The sequence below is a fragment of the Passer montanus genome, unplaced genomic scaffold, assembly GCF_014805655.1.
Source record: "Passer montanus isolate IOZ18808 unplaced genomic scaffold, ASM1480565v1 scaffold38, whole genome shotgun sequence".
Classification (NCBI taxonomy): Eukaryota; Metazoa; Chordata; class Aves; order Passeriformes; family Passeridae; genus Passer; species Passer montanus.
In genome coordinates this window covers 8903190-8929280 of record NW_024368596.1, presented here as the reverse complement: position 1 = coordinate 8929280, position 26091 = coordinate 8903190, and the positions used below count along the sequence as shown (strand labels likewise).

Here is a 26091-nt window from a genome sequence, read left to right as displayed (position 1 = left end):
AATAATATAGCAAGTGGCATGGCTCACGTAGCAATGTGCAATCAGACTGAGTGTGGGGAAAGGTGAGACGTCAGCAAGGCAAGATAAAGTACATAACACAAAACAATGTGTTTTGAAATTACACCCTTCTCTGCTATCTTCCTGTGTTATAATTTACACCTGCAGGGGCCTCTGAATTCAGGTCCTCAGCCCTTATCTCCTGCAGAGTCTCTGCTTAGGGTTTGAAAGACATTTACAACTCCTCCAGCATTAAGTCCCAGCATGTCCAGCCAACTGGGGAGGGAGAGACGTCTTTCCAACACCACACACTCTCCAATCCCATCAGTGTAATGCTTAAAGCTTTCTGTAAAAGCTCAATAAACCCACCTCTAGAAAAGGGAAACATCCATTATCTCCAGAACACCTCCCACCCAACAAAGTTTAAGAGCAGACCATCTACTTGGTTTTTTGGTGTTTTTTTAAGCATGGCAGATCACATACAAAAAACCAATCCTAACCCCACTCTAATACCCACTGATATCAGAGGAATGAGTTTTCCCAAATTTCCAAGGATTTGGGAAAAGGCCCCACAAAAGCATCTGCTCTGGCAGACAGCAGCAGCCCTGTGCTAGGAAAGCTGCAAGTTCAACTCTGTACTGTGCTGCATCAGGTCATTTTAGCAGAGAGCAACAGCTGGGACATGTCCAGCTCCTCCCTGTCAGCAGTACTGTATCAGATGTCCAAATACCTCCAGTTTATCCGTACGCATCAGTTTCTGCCCAGCAGAGCCTCCTGGCACTGTAACAGTAGGATTTCCAGAAACCAGGACAGGAGTATTTGGTAAAAGCTCTGCAGGAACTAAGCCCATCCCAGGAGAAACATGACTCAGGTAGGGACTGAAAGCCATTGTGGGGCTTGTTGCAAGCGATGGAGTCACAGGAAATGTTGTCTGTGTACAGAAAGAAGAAAAACAAAGTATTAGTTAAAAAGCTCTGTCCTGGATTTCCCATCAAAGCCTTGCATCACACTTCAATCCTTTTAGACAATTTGATTAGCCACATCAAAATGCTGTGCTCTCCAATCTATTCATTTATTGCCATTTATTTGCGATCCATTCGCTTCTCCTGACTCACAGATTTGTGACTCATGCTGAATACAAGGCATCTTTATTTGTCAGATCAAAGCATATTGATGATCTTTATAGTTTAATGACACAATTAAGGATTTCATGCCAGCAATTAGGGCAGGCCCAAATTAAACAGAGTTCTCATTTCCAAATACACGTCTCAGCTTCTTCATGCCTACACCGCAATGCTGTAGAGAGACTCCAAGGTAAACTGCAGCTTCAGGACCTGGGAGCAGGCAGCCCCATTCTGCATCCACCATCAGCCTGCCCTGAGCTCCATGTTAGCATGGCCAGTGGGCCTCAGGTTAGACCAGAGGCACCATTCAGTCAGGTGAGGTATCTCTGCTGCAGTACACTCAGCTGGTCAGGCATCCTGCACATCTGGGGTTGGTTTCAGAGTGCCAACAGAGTCCAGGCAAAAGCCATTTTGCAGAAGGATCTAAGCCTGTGCTCCATGTGAACTGGCAGCAGGAAGACACCAAACTCATTTGTGTCACAACATGCCAGATCTCATGGCTTTGGCAAGGGCAGGTGAGTCTTGGGCTTGGAATAGCAACGACAGAGTGAAGCAGATGAGAAGGCTCAGGTGGACTAGTGCAAGCTCCAAGACCCCACCTGTGCTACAGGGAGCCATGTTCTCTTTGGAACAGAACAGGCCTTAAAGATCTCGACCACTTCAGGTCCCTACATTGTGTTAGGCAGGTCCTCTGAATGCAGCAGAGCTTCAGTGCTGGGGGCCAGAAGCACTTCCCTGACCTGAGCTGATCCAGCAGTGCTCATCTGGAAAAGGAGCTGCTGTGCTCCTTTTCCAGCGCTGGCATGCAGGTGAGCACAAGGCTCCTAAGCAGATGCTCAGTTTAAAGTCTGGGACTAACCCCTGTAGCCAGGGAGTTTGTGAGGTTTTAAAGCACCAGATCCAAAGTATTCTTGGAAATAAAACCAATTCCAGCTTGATGAAAATCTCCACCTGCCCCCACTGAAGATGACAGCATGCATGGCAGCACTCCTGCTCCTGTAAGCAGGGCCTCAAGCACCCCCCAGGGAATGCAGCCTGAAAATTGCAACCATTTTATTTTCCCTCCTGTCACCTGCTCCACTGTGAACTCTGGGTTCTGGTTAAAGCTGCTCATATTGGCAGGTGTCTATGACACCATCCTTGGAAGCTACAGCCTCTATTTAGCAATAAATACAAGTGTGCTTACACAATTGCCTGGGGCAGTTTTTTGGCCACACACATCATTCCCTTCTTTCTTTTGTTTTGGTCCTGTGAACTTCTAAAAGAAACCACATATGGACAGTGCGTTTCTCAACAGCATCTTCATCCTGGTACTTTCAAACTTTGCTTGTTGCAATGTGGAAGAAGTTACCCACAGTAACACCAGCCAACTGTCCTAACCCAGCTTTAGCTCAACAATGCCCCTTTCTAAGGTCAGGACAGCAAACAGCCCCCAGCCAATGGGAAAGGGAATAATTGACAGAATCTATCCCATTTTCTCCTCCTCAGTGAGGAGACACAGCTTCCTGCATCAGTGGTACTGGATGCTTTAGGTGTAGCAGAACCAAATAATTCTTTTTCTGGGAGGGATTTCTAATTTTCCTTCTTGTGACCTTTAGGTAAGCATTGCTTCAGCTGTTGGGAGACTTCAGCCACTAAAGCCAGAGATCCCCCAATCCATAGCCCTTTATTAAATAATTGTCTTCTCTCTTTCAATTCTCTGGTGGCTCCCAGACATTTTACACCTTTTGCTGCTAAAAAGGCTCTTTAGGATTTTCAAAGCTGTGACTCCCTGAACACTTTAGTGAGAAAGCAGCATCCATTAGACTGTTTTCTTTTGTGCAAGTACCAGTAATTACAGTGGTATCTGCTGAACTTCCATCACCATTTGCACCATAAATGCTATTTTAAAGAGCTTCTCCTGCCTGGCCAGTCTGCACAGGTTATAGTGGGGCCTGACATGTTGTCAGCATTTGTTTCACGTACCCATAGTAACCCAAACCTTGCAGTACATGTGGCTTGCACAAATGTGTGGGCAAACCTACCCTATGTTTTTCAGCACCTAATACAGCAGAAGTATCCTGACTGAGCAGGTGTGGCACAAACATTGCTCCAAAATGCCAGGAGATCCTTTAAAGCAAGCTTCTCCTGCTTGGCTGGGTTCAAACACAGCCAGCAGCCAGGCCAAGGAGCTCCCTGGTTTCTGAGACAAGGGAAGATGTTCTTCCCATTGCTGAAGGAAGGATTTGTGCAGACTGGGAATGCTGGGGGCTTGCAACACCTCACACTGAGTGAATTCACCTGAAACATTCACTAAGAGATGATATACCAGCCTCTTCACCAAAGCTACTACAAAGGCAGAAGCAGGAGCTGGCTCCCCAAAACACAATCCCCATCTCCCTCAAAAGCATTCCCTCTTCTCACTGGGAGCAAGCAGCAAGGGCTAATGGATCCAAACCCAAGCTGAAGTGAGTGGAGGGAAGATCTGCATGAGGAACACGTGAGTAGCACAATCCACTTGCAATCCTGGAGACCTGCAGAGGGGTGCTCATAGGAGCAGGAGGATTTCTTATTGCTGCTGCTGTTTGTTCACCCTTTTCCATGCCTTGACATCTGCTGCTGCGTTCCCAAGGTTTCCCAAGGCTCCTTCTGCCTGCCTGCACTGTGTGCCTGTTTCCCTGATGGGAAGTGCCAGTTGTGCTGCACACCCTGCCCGCAGGCTGGGGCTGCCGCTCGCAGCCAAGCGGGTGCACAGCCAGGGAACAAGCAGACCTCACTCAACATATTAAACCTACAAGAGCTGGGGTTTTAAGTCTGGAGTGTGTGAAGCACTCTGAGAACTGTGCCTTTGTGAGCTGGCACCAGGGAGCTCTGTATTTATTGTGGCTGATGAGGGGAAAAGATGGGCTGTGCTCACTGCCAGACCCGGCTGCCTGTCTTGGATTGGGAAATCCAGTCTGGCTCATGCATCAGTACCAGTAATAGGGATGCTGCCAGCCAATTCTTTCCTCTACGTCTGTGCAGGTCCCCCATGTCCTCAGGGAATGTGAGTAAATTTCCTCCTTGCAGCCAGAACCCAAATGTAATTTTTACTCCAAACAGCACTGCCCTCCTCAACGTGCCTCCTGTCCACCTCCTGTGACAGCTTTTGGCTGGGATACAGTTAATTTTCTCCACAGTAGCTGGTATAGGGCTGTGGTTTTGATTTGTACTGGAAACAAATAGATAACTCAGGGATGCTTTTGCTGTTTCTGAGCAGTGCTCACACAGGGCCAAGGGCTTTTCTGCCTCTCACCCCACCCAGCCAGCGAGCTGCCCATGGGGGCAGCACAAGGAGTTGGAGGGGACAAAGGACAGCTGACCCCAACTGACCCAAGGGATATCCCAGACCAAATGGCATCACGTTCCTGATATAAAGCCGTGGGAGGAAGAGGAAGGGAGGGACAGGAGGCCTGACAGGGCAATGTTATGGCTGTACACTAAAAACCCATACTCTCAACTTAATTGCTGGTGTGCTCTGGGGCAAAAACAGAGGGATTGAAAGTATCAGCACTCACTCCTGCTGTCCCCCATAAAACTCTTGTTAATTCAGGAAATACAGAGACAAATTTCCTTGCAAATTAACTTTTATAAATCATAGCATAGAGACACTACCAGTAACTCCTGTGCAGAGGCAAACAGGTTACAGTGCAGCAGCAAAGGGCTCAGGGTGGTAGCAGCTCACAAGACTGGTTTACTGAGTATTAAAATACCTGTAGAAATTGTAATAATTTTAAAAAGCTGAAATGGCTGTTGTGAGAACACATCTCAGGGGGAGGGTTGCCAAGGACTTGGACAGCTCTGAGCTCCTCACAGACCTCAAGCATGGAAGCTGTTGGGTAGAAGATGTGAGCAGAGAGAAGGAACCGTCCCAGGGAAGGGCATTTGTCACCACTGGTGACAACAGAACCTGGAACAGCTGATTTTGTTATCAATCTAGAAGTTGCATTCGATTTGGCTAGCAGAAATTGTGCTAAAGCTAGAAAAGAAACACAGAGTGGGTGTGAAGAGGAAGGCAGGAGAGCGGTTGGTGTTTTGTCAAACACAAGCACTGTCTCAGCCAGGAAGTGTTGATTCTGAGTTACCTCAGACCCTAAAAAAGGGAAAGCCTGAAAATGAGAGGCCCACTGTAAATACAGAGGTGTTGATAGCCTGAAGGAGGGGAGACAGGTCACTGCTCAGCAGCTATATATGGAAAGCACACAAAAAACAATGGCAGCTTACAGTCTCGTGTTAGAAACTGAAGATAAAGATCTCATACTGACAAGACTGAAAACCTCGATATTAAAAACATACTTGATGCTGTCAGAAAACCCAAAAATCTGCCTTTCCCCCAGCGTAACTTCATGGGGCTGGCTGGTTCCAAAACCACCCTTCAACATGAAGGCTGAGCATGCTGGAGTGAATCCAATGGGCCAAAGCATCCAGCTACCTACCACCACAGATGCTCATTTCCCCAACCAGACTGTAAAGACACACTCCTAGCTCAAAGGAACTCTCATTTGTGGGCTGCTGTAGTGTAAAAAACAAGTGTTAACACCCCACAGCAGTGTCTCTTGGCAGATACCAGCTCCTGGGTGGGCCAGGATATCTGCATTTATTCATTCCTAGAGTGCCTTTGACTAGAGGCTGAGATATAAATCAGGTTTCTGCTGCACAGAAAAAACACCTGTGCAAAGCACCTGTTGAAATCAGCTCCAGCACTTGCTCCAAGCATCACTGGCCCAGCAAGTTGCTCACCCTCTGCTTTAAGCCCTCCATCAGCACCAAGGAGTGGCAGCAGAATCCTGCTGCCCCAGGAGGGGACAAAGGGCTGGGTTAAAGTCTGGGCTGTCTTCAGGGGCATGGGTGACTCAGAACTATCAAGACAGTCCTGTCTACAAAGACCTTGGCATGAAGAAAAGACAAAGAGCTTGAAAACAAAGAGAGGAAACAGCTTCCCCAGGCAGCAGCAGAGGCAGCTGCAGGGCAGAGTGGTGGCAGGTGTGTCACCACTGCCATGCTCTGGCAGCAGCTTGTGCAGGCACTAGAGGGGAAGCACTGGGCAAACCAGTGCCCTGCTCCACCACAGCACTGGACCCTGGGCTGAGGCACCTCCATGGTCAGCTCCAAAAGTCTGCCCCACACTGCTGCAAAGGGATAAAGCAGGATGGAGAGGGTGGTGCTGCCAAGGTGCAGCACTTTTTGGGTGGTCTTGCACTGGCACACACAGGATGCAAAGTGACCATATCTGAGAAACCAGACATAACATGGACCAAAGCAGCTCCTCCTATCAATCAGAGCCCAGCTCACAGACAAATGCCATTTCAGGAAGCCTGGTGAAAAGCTGCTCTGTCAAGTGCTGGTTTGGTTTGGATTTGGTGGGGGTTTTTTGGTGGTGGCTTGGTTTTTTTTAAACTCAGTAGCTTTTCTGGTGAAACTGCACTTTAAAATGTCTAAGCATTCAGCTACTGTTTGGAGCCATTAAGTATGCTGTTTCAAATCTCATCTCTGGCAAGCATCCCAATTAAGCAGGCATCCCGTTGATCAGCTTTCTGATCACATGGGATTTGTTCTGCTGCTGCATCAGATACAATACTTTCTGCTTTGACGAATTTCATGTGTACCCAGAAGGAGGCCCCACCCTTCTCATTTAGAGAGAAAAAAATTCTCAAAGCCAGCTCTGCTGACAGCATCTTCGGGAAATCAAAGGCAGTTGAAAGAGCAATCTCTTGTTTGTCCTGAAATTGGTGTGGAGCAAGTTGGGCAGCAGGAATCAGACCAAGAGCTTGTTTAGTCTGAGTAAAGTGTGGGAAAGCACGAAGGGAGCAGTCACTCCAGAACAAATTTTTATTTTTCTTCTTTGCCCATGTGCCTCATGGCACAATTTAGAAACCAGGGGCCTCTCTCATCAGATAAGGTTACTTTTGAAATGAGAGCACTAACTAGACAAACCAACATATTCAGTCTCAGAGGCAATTTAAAAGGCAGGAGTAAAATTTAGGAGCATACTGGACCTGCAAGATTGCAAAGTGGGAAGATGGGAACTTTCCAAAAAGGAAATCCCAAAGATGCTTTGAATAGCCAGCCAAAGAACATCCACCATGAATTCCCCACAGAGGAAAACTCCAAATAGGAAGGGTTTGCTTTTGGTACAGGGCTTGGAAACCAATGTCAGTATTTTGTGGGAATTCAGGATTCCTTCTGATGTGGACATACTTTCAAACTTCACAAAAAATAGGTACAAGACTACAGCAGATCAGAGCCTAAGGTACAGCACAACTGAAGACCCTTTCTGTGGTCAATGTGCTCTTGTCTCAACTTTCTGTCTTCAAAATGGGAAGAATAAACAGCATTTTCTTAGCTTATAGGGCAGGATAAAGCTACTAGCAGACACACAAGATGATCAGAGTGATGGCAAACATGGAAAACCCCTCAAAACACAAGAGGAATAAGCCAGACTGAGGAATTGGCCCAGCCTGATGGCAGAGCACCATCATGAAGGGACACACTGCCCAGCTTTCCCTGCTGAAACAGGGAAACCTCCATCACAAGCTCTATGGCCCAGCCTGGTGGCAGAGCACCATCATGAAGGGACACTGCCCAGCTTTCCCTGCTGAAACAGGGAAACCTCCATCACAAGCTCTTACACCAAACATCACAACAGTCTCCAATGAGGAGGAATCCTTCACTGTTCTCTGGTGAGAATAAACCAGAAACACCTGAGCTTTTCAGCTGGGGTGACAGATGCTGTGTCCCACATGGGCAGACAGGCCAGACACTGTAGGTGGGACACCAGGAGGCCAGGTTCATGCTGGTTCACAGACTTGACACCTTCAGGCTAGAAGAGCTTGTCCGAAGATCTGGCCAGTCCTCCCCATGTGGCACAGCACAAGGAGCCTCACCCAGCTACAGCACACTGCCCCAGCAAAGATACTCAGTCCCAACTTTAAACTGAGAACTCCTAATTAACTCTCAGTGCAGCTTATTCACATCAGCATTGAAGAGCTGCTTCAAGACCTCTGACAGTTCTTAAAATATACATTGTGACAGACTAAAACTCAGCTGACAAGTGTCATCCCCTCCCAGATACACCAACCAGCAGACACAAGCCATCCTCTCCCTGGCCTAACAGGGTTCTCCAGCCTCAAACCTGTTTTAACTGACAAGCAAGAGCAGGGACAGACAGGTGTTTGCAGAGCAGGTAGTTCAGGGAAGTCTTCACTATCTCCCACAGGCTTCCCTTCCTGCCTGAAAAAAGCAAATCCTTCCTGCTCTAACTCTAAATCAGCATTTCTGTGAGAAACAAGTGACAGGGCTGTGACATTAGTACAACTCTCTGCTGAGACAACTGCAGTGAAATGGTCTCACTCCCAGACATTAAAAAGGATTAAAGCCTAGGTAGGATTCATCTTCCCCAGTTTTAACCCAACAGTACCACACAGCTAGTCCAAGAGAGTCAGCACCACCTCAGTGCAAAACAACTATCCAAAACAGGATCCACTGGTACACTCAGAACTTCTGGGATGTACATCAATCAGCTGGTCAAATAAGCACCTGGTGGTAAGACCCTTCCACTTGAAGCCCTGAATCTCACAGCTGCTCAGTTATCAGAGGAAAAGAGAGCCACAGCTTTCAAGGAGATGCACAGGCAGCATCAGACACCCCTCTGGAAGATCCTGCCCAGTTCTGTGCAGCACAGACAATGGCCTGAGCTCAGGCACAGGGCTGGGGCCTCTGTGAACAAGCAGGGAGGGACAGGGAGCAGAGTGAGGCCAGGCCAGGGCTGTAACTCACAATTGGCTGTAGCTGCGCGCCCGGGAGCATGAACTGCATCTGCTGAGCAAACATGGCTGCGGCCGTCTTCTGCTGGATCAGGTTGTTGCGTCCATTTATTTCAAGTTGTGTTTTTAAATGTGGGGGAGGGTGGAGATATTTGCAGTTCTCTCGGGTACACCGGCCCTAAAAAACATAATGGAACAGCATTTCAGTGAATGTAACACCCAGGGCAGCCAGAGAAATTTAATTAAGGATTGTTTGGGTTACTGGAACAACACAATCATCGAGGCGGAGGCGGCTTGGTAGCTACTGTGCCTCTTTTGTGATTTTTCTATAGTAGGTGAAGAGAAGAGCAACATGACTTCTCCTGCAGTAACACTAACTGAATACTATCAAGCTAAACCAAAAAGTCAGGCTTCCTGATGTTAAAATGATTGTTGTAAGAAAAAACCCCAAACAATCTAACACAAACACCAATACTTTCAGAAACTAGTGGCAACAGTTCCAGAAACAACAACAAAAATTCCCTGTTCCTTTGCGTGGGTTGCTTTTCCCTTCCTTCCCAACACCAGACCACTTAATTGGCCCTGACAACCAGACAGAAGAAACAAAACTGTCTCTACCACTTCCCTAGCTGCACTGGATAAAACTTTAAGAGGACAGCTCTGTAAGGCAGCACCTCTGATCCACAACATGTGTGTACCCCAAAATGCTGAGAACTGGCCGTCACAGGAGGAAGAACTGAAATTATTTTCCCCCTTCATGGTTTCATTTGCCAAAAGTGATGTGTGTTGCATTACTGACTCCTTCCCTCCTGCAATAAACATAAGCACTGGCCATGCCAGTGGCTCCTAAAAGGCAAGAGATCACTGATCTCTCAGGGATGTTATTCCTGCAAATCAACTGAGATCATTACTTTAAAAAAATGTATAAACTGTGCCTTACTTTAATAGTGTTTTCAAGTAGAAATAAGAAGACAGATATCACTAAATAGGAAAGTTAGTAACAAATGTTGTCATTAAGATTAAACAGTTCTTGAAAAATTAGGTTTTCTCTCTCCCCTCCTTTCTTTTTGAATTTCTTCCTCAAGAAACAAGAAGCACACAGAAAACATGAAATACTTAATATAACTTTATGCAAAAATTGTGACTTTTTTGAGGAACAAATTCTTTTGAGCTATTCAAACCCCATTAAAATAAGCCAGACCTGGAGGCCACAGAGCTGTTCCATGACAGATAATTAATAACTGTTCCTGCAGCCAGCAAAGGCACAGGACCATCCATTACCCAGCCTATCCCAGGCACAGCCATCAAGGGCTGGACACAGAGTTCTCAGTCTCAGTGTAATTAAATTTGCTTTCTAAAAGGGGCACATCAGGTGACCCCATGTACCTGTCCCTGTTACAGCAGAGCTGTAACCCCATAACCAGGTCCACAAGAATACAGCAGTTACACACCACTCACCCAAGGAACCTCCTGGGACCAGCCCCTGATGCACCCAGGATACTCCCCTGGGGATTCTTTAAGGCTTTTGCAAGCATACAGGTGAAATCACGGGACAGTCCAAGTACCACTGCAAAAAGCCAACACCATGACCCACTGCAGGGGCTGGTATTGAATCCCCAGCCAGGCTCCCCAGCATGCCAGGTCGCTGTAGAGCAGCCTGAGATTTCCAAGCTTTACTCTGCCTCACTTCCCACTGGGGATAACAGCTTCAGTGGGGAGAAGGCTGCAGAGCTTGACTGCAGCTTAAAAGGAGCTATTTGACATGTGTCATGGGAACAGGCTCCTCTCTTATCTGCTCCAAGGAGATCAGAGTTAAACAAAAGGCAAATAATTAAATGCAAGAAGTAATGGGCTAAAGCCAGTGGGACAGGAAAAAAACTACTTCCAAACTTTAGCAGCCTGGCTTGGTGGAATGAAACTCTCAGCCCTGCTCCTAAAAGAGCCCAGTAGCTCCCAACAACCCAACTCAAAAACAAAGAGGCTTTTTAATGCTATTGTTTTGGCTTCTCAGCAATCCAACAGCCCCAGATCCCCAGCAGTGAGTTAATTGCTCACAGGCCCTGAGGACAGGAATCTTCACCACCAGACACTTTCTCACATCTGTGTGAAGTGAGGGTAAAATGGCACCACTGCAGCTGGCCGGTGTTCAGACACCCAGCGCCACTACAAAGGAAATAACTGCATTAATCTGCAAGGAGAACACTGGGCAGTTATTAATTAATGCAGGTGACCTTTGGGTCATCCCTCTCATGCTGCACAGGACCAGGCCCCTCTACAGCCTTTCCCATCACCTGGGACCCAGCAGGAGCCCAGGGCTCAGCCTCGGAGCACATCTGCAGTGTCCCACCTCTGCAGCTCCTCAGGGCTGCTGCTGACCAGGAGCAGAGCCCCCGGAACCACGGGCTGCCCATGGCCAGGCAGCTGCTCCAGCCTCCATGGACACATCGGCCTCAGAAATTCCTCCTGACTGGAACTTGGCACAAGTGCTTTGGGTTGGGGAAACACTTATTTCTACCAAATTTGGAATAAATCTGTGTAGATGCTCCTACACTGCAGGAATTGAGAAGATGAAAAAAAGAACCACTATTTTTTGTAAACAATACTTACACAGTTGACTTGAACTTGAGAAGGACTTTGCTATTTCAACTGAAATTGTGAATATCATTGATACCAGCAACCCCAGCTTGGTGTGAAGCTTTGTTCTATTTTTTTTCCTCAAAGCAGTTTGTTTAATTCCAACAGGGGGTTCTACAAACAGAACATTTTTACTACCAATAAAAAAACCACCATACAGCACGAGGTGTTGGTCTTACAGACAGTCTGTAAGCTGAAACCAGTGCCCACACAGTGCTACTGGTTTCAAGGACATGTATTTGTAAGAAACAGAGCTGTGCAGATGCTGCTGCAGAGCAAAGGCTGTGAAATCTGTCAGCCAGGCCTTTGAGAGCTCAGAAAGACTAAATGAATCACTGATACACTCAAATGCAAACCCATGCCTTTGGTCTAACTTTTCCTCACCAATATTTTGATGCTGAGCACCTCCAACCACTGTGTTTCACTGGGGTGTATTGGAAGCCACAGCTGAGTTGAGCTCCCCTCTACAGCACCACAGCAAGTTCTCCATTTCTCAGACAATGAATTTTAGGAAGTGATGATGTGACAGAGTGACACAAAATGTTCCCAGTTTAGACATCTTGCTATGTAACAACTTTCAAGATGCTTGCTCTGTAGTGATGGGCACCACTAATACCCTCTGAACTCCAACAGTGGTAGGGGTGAGCCCTTCTTCTACCCTTCCATCACAACACCCAGCTCTTGGTATGTCCCAGAAACACACACAATCTTCAAGACCAATTTCAGCTCTACAAAAGCTGCCAGAAGGACAGAGGAGCTGCCATTTTTAACTCCTCAGTACCAGCTGCAACACAGCAGGGAAAGCAACAGGGAACTGGTAGCAAATCTGCTGTGTGGATACTGGGCTGGGGATAAATAAGGACAACTCCATTTTATACCTGAGTGGCTTAGGAATACAGCATGGGAAAATACAACAGGAGTTAGGCCCCCAGTTTTAGATGAACATATTTATGCTACAAGGCACAACTTTCCTGCAGGGACTAGCTGTGGCTCCAGCAGATCAAAAGCTCAGCACAAGGCACAGGACAGTTCCAGGGCTGTGCACAGAAGACCAACTCAGGCATTCTCCAAGCTGAGCGTTGCACCAAAAAGCAGCATTACAGCACCTGGAGTGGCCACTGCACATGCTGGTAGAGGGCTGGTGCTCAAAAACTGATCTGTGCTGGTAAGCAGCACACTGAGCCTGCTGGCACCAGTGCAGCCATCCTCCTGTAACTGGAAATTTGAAATTGTTGCTGTCAATTTAGCCTGAGTACTGACTCCAGGACAGGCACATTCCCCCCCTGTCCCGGGTGGCACACAAGCCTGCAGCCAGGGAATCACCACCCAGTAACAGACTGCTGCTGGCCTTGGCAACATGCTAAATATAGCTGTATTTTCTGGCTCCTCACAAAATGGAAGGAGTCTGAAGGACCATGTTCATCTGCTTCTTTGCCAACTACAACCAGGAGGGAAAAGCATATGGACTGCACTTTCCAAGGCTTGAAAAATGGATATTAAAAATAAATCATTAAAAGATTTTATGAGTATCTTCTCCCCATTTCTTCCCACATACTCCCCCACCCTTACAGTAGGCTGCTGGCATGTGACTGACTCTGTGTTGCCAACTTAAGTCATGCTGTGATGGCGTATACTGTAAATGGCTGGCATCTGACACCAGCTAACGTGACAGCAGCTTGCACTGCAACAAAGCCAGCTGTTTGGAGTGCAGCACTGAAGGCAGCACACTGAAATCCAGTAGAAAAACCTGCATGATACCTGGTAGTGTGGAGTTTGCACCTTGTCATCTGCATCCTAGCTCAGCAGGATGCAAATAGAGCATTCTGGGTACTGCACCAGGCTGGATGAACCTTCCCAAAGCATGTTGAGCAAATTGTCTCCTTCCTGGCTGCTGAAGTGAGTTCAACTGTGCTGCAGAAACAAGGCTTCCAGCACAAACCCCAATGCTTGCTCACATGTCACATGTGCACCAGTAATGCAGTTTGTTACGGTCTCTTTAATCCCGGACACCAGTGAGGGGTTCTAGACACACATTTCTGGTTTTAATGACTGCACACTATGCCCCATCAATCATGAGCAGTTCTCATGTGAAAATCTTCAAGCTAATGCGGCTTTTCACACACTGGAGGCTGCAGTAGGTTGGTGCCCTGACTGTGAAGTCTTTTCCACAGATACTGACGACATGTGCAATGACTGACAGCAAAAAGAATGAAAAGAGACCAGGCAGGAAAGGATTTCCATGTTTTGCACAAAACCAGGCACCAAAACACAGCTTGTCTACATAACTTTTCTCCGCATGAAGCAGCAGATTTCCACCTCCCCAAGAGGAACTCGGTGGGGAGGCACATTCAGAGATGTGCTGGCCCTGCTTACTCAGTGCCTGTCGCTCCAGTGCTGAGGCATGAAACGCTCTCTGCTTTCCATCCCACTCACCACATGCACACAAAGGCTCTCTCCTGGCCATGGATCCTTGCTCCTGCCACAGCCTTGCATGGCTTTCTCACACAATACAGCCTCAACCACCACGGTGTCTGCCCCACATTTCCAGGGCAGGCTGCAAATTCATGCCACAGAGCATGAATTGTCCTGCAACAGTGGGAGGCAAAAAGTGGGAAGCTCAGGGTTGCATCCCCATGTCTGTGCAGCACAACTAAGAACATGTACTGAGCAGCACGTGCTGCTTCAGGTCTGCCCTACTGCCACCTGCTCTGTAAGGAAGGAGCGGTCCTGGGAGGCAGAGTTGGTACCTGGTGCCCAAGCTCTAAGTCCTCCACCCATCCTATAAGGACTTGCAGGTTTGAAGTTACACTTCCAGGACAGCAAATCATCAGTGCACCACCTCTACTCAAGTGCTTTGTGCTCACTGCAGTTTGTCCCTAAACAACACTCTCCAGGGCTGAGCAAGTGGAACTCTGGCTGGATTGAGTGGCTGCCACCTCCAGTGGCCTGCATGGCTTGTCCAGCCACCTCCAATGCTGCACCACGCTCCTCTTTCCACACAGGTAGAGAGCTGCATTGGAGGAAGGGAGATAGCTGTCCATCTCACTGCTGGATCAAACACCTTCCACTGGCAAACATCAAATAGCATGGAAATAGCATGTTTTCAACTGGGAAACAAAGGAGGCTGGAGCTGACAAGTCAGTCTGATCATTAGCGAGTGTTCCGTCTCAGAGAGGTGTTCATGCAGCCCAGCTGTCACTCGCTGCAGTTCAAAGCCAGCCCTGAACACACCTTTATCTGCAAGTCCTTTCTACAGGCTAATGAAATTTCAGAAATTATGCTGCCAACTGAGTCAGTGAGAACTGCAACCTCACAACCTCCCTTGAACATTGACCCTGGCCCAATACACCAGGTAACTTCTGCTGAGGTCCAATGCTTTCCACCTAGCAGTATTGGAGCAGCTCACTTTCACAGAGAAGCTTTAAAGTGAAATTATGTAGAAAACACTCCTTGAATATGTTCTAATGGAAGGCTGTTAGACCCCCCCCTACAAGCATCCTAAAAAGCAGGTCTAGAAGGATATAGTGAAGTGATACATCTCCCCATTGCCCACACAGATCACCCATTTTCTTTGTTCCCAGTACTTGTTTATTTCCCAGACACGGGACTCCAACACATCAGTCTCCTCACAGCTGATTTTCAGCTGCAGTTTTGGTCCACTTGCAACAAAACTAAAACTTCTGGTTTAGGTCAGAATAGGAATTATTCCCTTCCTCCTTGAGGCCTTAAAGGCTGTTGTCCCATCTACCCCCTTCCTTACTCTCAGCTCCAGACTATGCAAACCATCCTCTTCCAACTCTCCCTGCACAGTCTCCAAGCTTTTCCTCAGGCTACTCCCCCAGTCCCTGCTGCTGTGAGTACCTGCACAGGGCGCTGTGCTCCACCTAACCCCTGAGCAGTGATTTGCAGGTACACAGATTTTTTTCACATGTCCTGCAAATGACACTGCTGCTTTTAGCCCTGCTGCTGTGAGTACCTGCACAGGGCACTGTGCTCCACCTAACCCCTGAGCAGTGCTTTGCAGGTACACAGATTTTTTCACATGTCCTGCAAATGACACTGCTGCTTTTACATCCCTGCATGGCATTTTCTTTCCTACTAACAACGTACCATTCTTTGATTCACTCTCAACAAGCCTTTTCCAGAACTACTCCAGACCCAGCTACGCTGCTCCCTGTATGAGGCAGCTGATTCACTCCAACACTGTATTTCATACTGAAATATTGAACTCACCTTTTTATGGATTACTTTTCCAACCTGTCAAGACTATCTGCAACTCCACATCTGGTTCTCTAAAGAGTGTCTGTAGTTCCTCCCAGCTCAAAGCACCCTACCAATTTAACAAGCATACTCTCTCTATTCCATCATTCAAGCCATCAGAACAAACAAAACTGAACAGTCCCGCCAAGCACATCCTTCCAGACTGCCACTGAACTCAGTTTTCCAAGCTGTTGTGGAGAGTCACATAAAAATTTATCCTATGCTTTGTTCCCTGTCTTGTTTGGAAGTGGATTTGTGCTGCATCAAAGGCTCCCAAACGTAATGTCAGCACTTCATTCTCCCTCTCTGAAATAACTCATCACAAAGGCTTTCCAGTTCTACTGTTTTTTCTGCTCCTTTTGGGACAGATGTTGGCATTCTGGAGAGTCTGTGCTCTGCACCCCTCCTACACCAGCAGCCCTGCTTATACAGAATTGGGTACAAAGAAGCTGGTGGTCTAAAGTTACTTGTAACAGCAATAAAAAATACAGCACAGCTGGCTACTGACATTTCTCAAATGCAGGTGTAACACCCATTTACAGAGAGCCCAGAGACTGCTGTTATGGTGAGGATCCTGCTGTGAACAGATCATAGCTGGAAAGAAAAAGCAAAATGTATCTTCGAGTTAGCATTACCAGATGGCAATCAGCCTCGAAGGCAAGGGAAGCAACACAGACTTCCTGCCATACAGAAGTTTCAATTTCAATGTGTGTGAATAAAAATGCTAGAGTTAAGGTTAATCTGGTAGTTTCCAGCTATGGATGATACAGACCCTGTGAAATGCATGTTCTAGCCAGGAAAGAGTACAGTTCATGAATACAGAATTTGCTGGAAATAGAATTCAAACAGCCCATAAAAAGCACAAACCACAGTTTTATAATATCTCTAGGGTGAGTTGTGCCTGACTTTGAAATTCCCACCTCTGAGAATAAACAGCCACCTCCCCGAGCCTGCGCAGACAGATGAGACAAAAACTGCTAAAAACACCCCAGGTGTTATTTTGGCCCAGCTGAGCTCCCCTGCAGTCACTAGAAAACTGTCTGCAGATTTTGTGCTGTTCTGAACGATGCTCTGAGCTGCAGCAGCAGCATGTCAGCTCTGACCCAGGGCTGCTGAGGTGAACAGGGACATGTCTTTTGTCAGGGTACAGAGGACAAGAGTCGGAGCTGCCTTTCCACACAGCTTCAGTGGAAAAACTAGAATAGCTATCACAAGCTCCCAGGGCCACCAATGTTCCCAGCACTCTCAAGGCAGCCCCAGCTTGTCACTAAAACAGCAACTGAATTTCATGGCTTCAATGAATGTTAGGTCAAGCCCTTTCTGAGCAAGCCTAGACTTGATCTTGACTGAAATGAATGAACCTTGATGTTTTTGCATGATTCCAAATGAAAGCAGGTGACATTTGGCAGCTACAACAAGAGTTTTGGGTCCTCCTGAACTGAGAGCTCAAAGCAAAGCTCAGTGGCACATGCAAGTGCAATGCAGCTCAAAAACCCTCAGAGCACCAAGCAGACACTGTGTTCATCCCACTGAAGGGAGGGTGGTACACTTTGCACAGACCAGTCTACCCAGTTTTCCTCTCCCTACAGCTGTGGGGCAGAGCCTTGGGAATCCAATCGATGTTTGAGCTAAAAAAACCTAAAACATTATATCACTCTACAACTTCAAAAGAACAGTTCAGTGAAACACAACCACTTCAGTCCAGGTAGGGTCTAGGCTCTATGTCCAGGAGTTGGAAAATGCACAAGGAATTAAAAGGCCAATTGATGTTTGAGCTAAAAAAATATCACTCTGCAACTTCAAAAGAACAGTTCAGTGAAACACAACCACTTCAGTCCAGGTAGGGTCTAGGCTCTATGTCCAGGAGTTGGAAAATGCACAAGGAATTAAAAGCAAACACAACAATCCCTGGCTCTAAGACACTGATGCTGCTCTTCAGCCTCCCCCTGTGACTGTTCTGCTGGGACATTTTTGCTTTGCAGGGAAGATGGAAAGAAGGACACATAAGGTAAAAAAAATCCAGCATTATTTCTACAAAAGGTATTCAAGTCCAGAAATAAAGCTGCCAACAGCCAGCTGAGGAGATGCTGAACAAACACTGCTAAAGACCCATAACACTTCCATCTCTTTGTCACTCCAGCCTTTGTCTGTGAAAGCCAACCTCTACCACAGACACAAACCAAGCTGTAGGGGCTGTGCTGTGTGCCACTGGCTCAGGGGTGTGCTGTGCTTGAAGGCTCTCTCCCATCACAGGACTGGAAACTGCCCCTTGCCACCAACACACAACCAATCCCTGTGGCACATGGCCAAGCTGACAGTGCTTCAGTCATCTACTTATTGCAGAGTTGGACAGGTCACCACCAAAGGCTTATAAGGGACACCAGCACCTTGCCCAAGCAGGGGGATACACTTCCCATCACATGGCACAAACAGTTTAGCAGCTGAACAATTTCACCAGCATATTAAAAATGTACCCTGAGCACAACTCAGTGCTTCCCTCACACCAAGCCCTACTGCACATGCCAATCCTTTCAAATCGTCTGCATAAAAGTGCAAAACACTTCCACAGTGCTTCCCTCACACCAAGTTGATCAGGTGCAAATGCTGGGAACAGACAGATGCATGGCGTGGCCAAGCCCTACTGTACATGCCAATCCTTTCAAATCGTCTGCATAAAAGTGCAAAACACTTGGACAGGGGGGTTTGCAAGATCAGATGTGCTCTGCAGGAACTCAAACATGCTTATCTAGGACTCGCTTTAAAATCTGCAGCCTCAAAATGCTTGTCAAGCTTGTTTTTGTTACATAGCTCAAACCAGAGCAGGAGACAAAAACAAAGCAGAAAGCAGCATTTCTATGTCCTCATCTCCCTTTTTGGTAGCACCTTAACTGGTGACAGCCACTCACAGCCATTGCCAATCACTTCACACCACTGACCTCGGCAAGCAAATCCAGCTCCAGAAAGAAACGATGGCTTGTTACCACAGAGCTCAAGCACTATCACCCTGACATTTAAAAATATATTTTAATTAGGAACAGGGGGGACATGCAACTACTGCATTCCAGTAGATTCTAAGCAGCCACAGGCACTAGCCTAAATTCCCAAATCCTTATTCACCTGGCAATTAGGGAAGCTGAGAGCTGCTGTGAGTGAAGTTTTGCACATTGCTGAATACAGCAATGTTCCACTGAGTTTCCCCAGGACAGCACAAAGAGGTCATGGCTGTCCTCCTGCTCTCACGCAGGATTTTCATTCCAAGCTGTTTGTTATACTTGAAGGTTCTTAAAAATTCAGAGCAGTTATTTTGTTGGGGAAAAGCCCTGTAGCTCCTTCATTATATTTTTACATCTTGACAACTCTTTCCAGCTCTGTTCCCCTGCCAAGCTCTCTTCTTTGAGGCCAATGGCACGCTCTGTTATGCTCAATGAAAAAAGTGTATTGATTTTAATGTTTTTGGTTTGTGGAACATTTAGTTTGCTGCAAGCAATGGACAGTGTTTACCAAGCCCAAGAAATATATATTAAAAGAATATGGCACTGTCAAAGTATGTTTTTTGAGCTGTAGAGCCACAGAGCAGAAAAACATGTTTATCTGAGAGATTACTACTTCCAATAACAGCAATCTCATGCCACAAAAGACAGGAATAAAGACTTCATCAAGCTCTTTTCCTTTGTATCCACCAATACATTTTGATTATGCTACGTTTGTGAACCATATCAGTCTGTTACCACCACATATTTGAAATTAGGTTTAAACAGAGTAGAATTACCATCATTTAGAGTTCTGAACTGAACATTTTTAATGTCTTCCAAGTATTATTTCACTACTCTCCTAGGTTCAGCAATGTTAAAAGCACAATAAAATAGGCTTCTTTAATACAGTATCAAGAACATGCTCTCTCCAAGACAAGTAAGACTTTACAGACCTGCCTGGCCACAGACCTGCTGGAGGAAATGATTAATAACAATTACAAAAGAAGGCATTTAGTGTCCAGTAAAGAGAGCACGTTTAGGAGCATGTTTAGTTCTGGGATCACTGCACCTACAGAGCAGGATGTGGAGGAGGTGACATCTACCAAAGTTAATATTCCTGTGGGTTTCAATGTGGGACTATTTCTAAGTTTAAAAAAAATCAATTCTACCTGGAAGATAGAAACACTGGCAAGTCATTGATTTTTCTTCTATAATAAATTACAAAAAAAAGCCCACGCCAGCTCTCTGGAACAATACTGCACAAGTGCTGTATTAAAAAAAAAAAACCACCACAAAAACCCAATGAAAAACAAACAAAATTAAACTTCACTTATGTCTTCTACCTTCCATCCTCAACTGTGTCTCTCCTGATTGCTATTACACCAGGCCAGCATTTGAAAACAGCGAGTGCAGTTTCTCTTGTCCCTTAAAACATCTTTTCATTGTAAATCCCATAATCCAATTCTATAACTTTCACCAGCTGAATCTGTCAAGGTCATATGGAAAGTTGATGCTTCTGACCTTCCTCTACCTACAGTGTCTGTTGAATATTACAGTTGCAGCAGGCAAACCACACGTAGACAGAACCAAGCAAAGTACATTAAAGCCCAGGAGAATAAATGTTAAAGTACTGTGCTCATGAATACCAATAAAGGACATGTGACCACCTTTGGCAGCCTCATGGCTCAAGTTTACACAAGGGAAAAGGCAAATAGGGAAGAGCAGAGATTGATAACTAAGTGTCTGACCCAAACCCTCCCTCCTGTCCTGCAGAGGGCAAAGTCATGCTCAGAAAACCTCATTCTCACTGTGTTTCAGAAAGCAAAATAAAATTGCATATAAAAAGATATGGAGGTAGTTAGGTTTGGTTGGGTTTTTCTAAGAGCTTGGCAGAATACAACCATTCCCTGAGCAGGGAAGGATGTGGCTGGGCTCTGCCACTCTGTCTTTCCACACTTCAGGTGGAAAAACCAAGGTATGTCAGAACATGACATGACAGTCCCTCTGTGCAATAGCTGAAGCCAACAAAGGAGGTGACTGCAGGGCAACAGCAGATGCAGCAGTACAGGAGGGTGATGGCCTCACTGCCACCACAGGATTTGCTCCCTGACATTTGTCAGAGCCAGGGGTCTGATGTTCCAAGGCACAGGACACCTTTCTGCTCTTGGCTAGGATTTGCCCCACAGCACAGAGCAAAGCCAGCTTGCCCTGTTCCTCACCCTGACGTCCCACTGGTGTCCCCAGCTGCTTTCTCAGGCTAGGGTTCAGTTCACCAAAGACCAAGCTTTGTCCTCATGCTCCTGTTTCAGCTACACATGCCAGGCATATTTGTGCATAGCAACACTCTTCCCCTCTGCTCTGGCTTTGCAGAGAAGCTACCAAGCCACAGAAAAGGGCTGACTGTGTGCCACCAACTCCACACATCTCCAAGCAAGGACCCCAAAGCTTTCTGGTCCATGCCAGGCCTCAGATTTCATGCCCACAGTATAATGAACTTGCTGTTGGTCAAAGGATTAAAGGTACAGATACAAAAAGTACCTTTAAGAGAGGTCCTGCAGCCTGCTAGGCACAGCAGGCAAGGACCACACATCTCACACGGACCTTGGCTTCCAAACAGGACATTCAGGCCAAGTGACACTGAATCACAACCCTCCATCTAGGAGGCAGCAAGGCTTGAAGAGAAAGAAAGAAAGAAAAAAAGGAAAAAAACAAGCAAAAATAAAAAGAAAGCCTGCCTTGCCCTAGGCAAATATTCCACCTCAGCTTTGCAGACTGATCTATTTAGTGAGTTGTTTATTACAGCCAGTAACATATGCACATTTAAGTCACAGAGGGGATTTTTCTTTTAAAAAACACCTCAGCAGTGCTCTTTAAAAAGCACCTGGCACTAGAAAGCAGATATGTGACCAATATTTGCTACCATCTCTAGTGAAAGGGAGGTTAAGGCATTGTAAGTGTTTGTTAGGAGCTGAGATAGCACGCTGTGGTGGCAACAGGACAGACCTTTTTCCCTGGAGGCAAACATGATGGGCTCACAATGCCAAAGATAATGCACTGACATCTCTGTGGGCAAAAGGAGAGTTTGGCAATGACAATCCTGGGATAAAACTGCAATTAGTGAGACATATTTAGGTGCAGTTCCCGTGCACTAGTCACAAGTGCCACACCGGCAGCCAGCTTTAATGAACACGATGCCCAATTCTGTGCCAACATCTGAAAACCTGCTAACATACAATGGATTCATTACAACAACCTTGGCCAGGGCAAAACTTCTACCTGTTCTAATTACAACACTGCTCAGAGATCCTGGTTCCCACAGCCTGTAATGCAGTCTCGTGAGGTCTGTGCAGATTCACGCTCCCAACCTCACTCAGCCAAAGCAGATCCATGTTACAAACTAACAAAGCCCTCCTAGGAACAGCAAGCCAGCAAAGATGCTGCAAACCAGCATGCTGCTCAAGGGGGCTTGCTGCTCACCCTGCATTCAATGCTGACATAGATAGACAAAATCCGGGGTCTGTGGGTCTCTACACTGACATACAGCCCAAAGACCCCAAAATCTAGCAAGAGTGGTCTGCTTTCTCCATGTGATGCCAGGAATGGGTATTAACTGATAATGCGTTTTGCAGAAACCAAGATTTCAGTGGCAGAGAGGTTAATTCCATGTAGCCACTGGGATCTGTTCCCTTCTGTGTAACAAGAGCTCTAGGACAGGACACTGAAAAGGTTGTATGCCTAGTTAGGGGGATGTATCCATTTACTCCTGCGGGATGCAGCTTTTGGTCTGACCTAAATTCTCCTCTGCACAGCACTGGTGTGAGTGCCAGAAGAGCTAAGAAAGGAATGTGTCCTGCGTGTGCATACATGTGTGTCTGTCCATCCATCTGTCCCAGCTGACCAACAAGAATGGAACTGATCAGGGCCTTCCTTTCATTTGCTTGTTGCTTTGGAGTTCATGTTTTTAATAACTGCCAGATTCACTTACTTAGGTTTGAGAGCACAAGAGAAAAGCTGGGGGAGGCAGAAGCAACTAAAGCGTATCCATGTGGATGTGCTTGCTTATTCAGACTTGAGGCACAAAAGCAAACCGATCAAATTACCATGGGGTTTTTCTGTCTTTCCTGTATTGCTGCCCTGCTTTCCAAACTCCTGCCCTGAGCTGCTTATCCTTGTCCTGTTCACCAAGCACAGTACAGACTGCCTGAGATGCCCAACCTTTCGTAGATGAGGAAGTATGCAAGGCTTTCCTTTTGAAGGCTGTTTTCTATTAGAAAGCAATCTTAAACAACATGACTTCCTTAGGCAGCAGACACCTGATCTCATGTATTTTGCTTTTGCTACTGACAAGAGGTATCTTCAGATGCAGCACAATCCCTTCCTAAAAGGGCAGCAAGAAAAAGACCTTTCACTGCCCTTACTGGGCACAGTCAGGATGAGTCAGCTGCAATGCAAATGTTCATTTGTTTTTAGGTGGGATGGGCCCATATAGATGGGGTTGGGAGGGATTGGAGGGATTTTTTCTGCAAGGAAGAGTGACCTTTCTTGAGGACATCTGCAGTGTCTCCGCCACGTGAGAGGAGTAGCTGCAAAGAAGCTCCAGGGTCATTAGCAAGTCTGGAATGCAGCAGGACCAGTGCCTATGTAAGCGAACACTCCAACACTGCTGAAAAAATGCTCAAACTGGTTTAAACCAAGACACATGGACTTCTGATAGGGCCCCGGCAGAAATCCCTGAACAAACTTCTCTTCAAGTGCCTCTGATACAGGCTACAAACTAACTGCTAACATTTTTCCCCCTGACTGGACTAAGGGCTAAAAGGATGCTTAAAATCATTCTCCAAGAATTAGCACAATCAAAACAGGGAAAAAACCCCAGTTTTGTGTAGTGTTTTTGTCCTACCTAATGTGAGCTCTATTCCAAGTAAAGACTTCTAAAGATTTTATATTACTGTGGACTCTTCAAAAACCCATGCAGAGAAACACAAAACAACAATGAAAATCCTCTTAATTCAATCTGTGCTTTATCGCACAAGGCCGCAGCAGGGGATTTCTGGCTGTGGGAATACAAATACTCATCAATGCTACAGCTCAGGGTCCTGCTCCAATTACTACCCAAACACAAAATGAGACAGTCCCAGCCTGAAGAGTTTTCAGTCTAAATACACCAGACTTGGTGGAAAAACCCCAGGCAGGCAGGGGAAGCCTCAGCAACACCCAGACTGCATTCCAGCTGCTCTGTCCTGGGCTGCTGCAGCCGTGGTGCCTTTGATGCCTCCCAAGCTCCTTCCTGCCAGCAGCCTGCCTGGGTCCCACCTCTGCACCACTAGCTAAAAGTGATCCTGCCCATCTGTCTCCCAGTCCCCCAAGGGATTTCCCCCTCCCCTCTCCCAACTCTCCCGAGGATGGTGCAGAGCAGTTTGAGTGGGCTGTGCAGGAAATCCGCGCCTGCAGTGACACGCCAGCAGATGCTGACAGAGCTGGCAGTGATGGGTGGCCGGGGTCCCTGCCACATGCCCGAGCTCCCCAGCCCTATGGCAAAGTGGCCTGGGGAGCTGCACTGCCCCCCCACTCCTTCCCTTGAAGTTGTCCCTCACAGCTCAGAGATTTTAGACATCCCTGTCTTTTTTTTATCAGCCCTGATGGCTTTCCAGCTTCGAGCACCAGTCAACTCAGCCTGCCTGCCTTGCTCCAGCTCCCACCCTGCAGCATATCACTGAGGTTCTACAGGCAACAGGATTGACACAGCAGGGAGTCAAAGTCTGCAGGGAGGTAACCATGATTACATCTTCATCTGCAAGGGCACCAGATGCACTGAGAAATAAAAATGACTACTGAAGCAACAGGAGAGGAGAGCAAGAGACTTCTCAGGCTGCCTTGTACAGTCCCTGCAGACACTACAATAGGGACAAAGAGGACAGGGGAGCTGCACTAGGGCTTGGGGACAAGTAGGCCCAGAGGGAAGGAAGAAACTGAGCAGAAAGAAGAAGCAGGGCATTAGAATAAGGCTGCAAGTCTTACACCATCGGAGCAAGATTTGGGAGGGTTTCTGCATAAGCAGGAGCACCTTTTAACATCTTCCTCTACAGTGTCTGGGAAGGAGCAACATTCCCTCCAAAGATAAGGGTCTTGAAAGTCTGCTGGTTTATGAAAGAAGATTCCCTCCCAAGGAGGAAAGAGCTCTCCTTCATACAGCTGACCTAAAACACCATTATCTCTGCCATGCCTGGATGATCTCCCAAGCCCTCCTTAAAGGCTCATTTATATGTCTGGCTTTCAACTCCCCACGACCCTGAGCACTAAAGTGCTATGGCATGGGCTGAAATATCCAACTCCATGAGGCTCTAGCTTTCTCCTGGCAAACTCATCCTGGGTTTGCTATCTGCAGCATCACGTGGAAGGGACTCTGGGAGCAGAGCCCAAGCACTGCACGCAGCCCAACACTGCACAAACCAACCATTTGGGATAAAGAGCACATAATGGCTGCAAGTCTTACCCATGCTCTGATCCTTTAGGAATGGACAGCAAGAGGAAGAAACACAGACCAGTGGGATCAGCCAATACCGTTGGGATTACACACTGAGGTTTTGTATTCAAACTCTGCTCAGTTGAAGCAGGGCTCTTTAAGGACCTAATCTCCGTGTGACTGTTCCCAGCACCAGCCGTGCCCCTGTGGATAACAGGGACTTAGGGAAGCAGCAGCAGCGTCACGATGGTCACTGTCTCAGGCACATGGGCTGCAACTCCACTGTATTGGTGCTGCCCTGGCCACCTCTGAACCCCCAGATACTCCACATTTTCCTAAATGCCCCTCTGTTTAAGTGGTGTCTCCTCCCACTATGCACTCAGAGTTCATAAGGCAAAGAAGAAGTGATGAGACAGAGTTAAAGCCCCGTGTTTCAGGCTATTGGCTTAAATCCCCATCAGAACCTGGTGTGGGTACTGCTGGGCAGAGATGTGGACATCACTCATGCAACTCAACTGGATTACAACACTCTTATCTGTAGTGGTTGGTTTGGGTTTTTTCTGACACCAGTGTAGGAGAGCAGCTGAAAGTCAGTGCTGTGTTAATGCAGAGTATGGTCAGAGGCAAGATAAAACACAGAGACCACTCAGCAGTCACCTGGGCAATGCATTGTGATACCATACCCATACTGGAGCACAAGCTAAACTGCTCCTGGTTCCCATTCCCAGAATTAAGCAGAATTTGTCTCGCTTTTTAATGGTGCTCTGTGCGCCTACCTCAGCAAGGGGTGGGGGCCAGCAGCACCCCTGCAGCAGTTATGCTGGACTGGGTGGTGGGTCTCTCTCTGCTGTGCAGCCATA

The 26091-nt window shown here is 47.0% G+C and overlaps 1 protein-coding gene across 13 annotated transcripts in view; it reads right to left on the bottom strand.

Annotated features, from left to right (window-relative positions):
• The window catches only part of MBNL3 (muscleblind like splicing regulator 3), a 92983-nt gene that overhangs the window by 23592 nt on the left and 43300 nt on the right, over nucleotides 1–26091 (bottom strand). For all 13 annotated transcript variants that reach the window (XR_005628437.1, XR_005628435.1, XR_005628436.1 and 10 more), the window contains 2 exons: nucleotides 8916–9080; nucleotides 728–928 (listed from right to left, as the gene is read on the bottom strand). Coding sequence is in view for 10 of the 13 variants with exons in the window: in XM_039717288.1 (XP_039573222.1) it covers nucleotides 728–928; nucleotides 8916–9080 (366 nt within the window). In the remaining 3 variants the exon portion in view is untranslated. The remainder of the gene's footprint in view (nucleotides 1–727; nucleotides 929–8915; nucleotides 9081–26091) is intronic.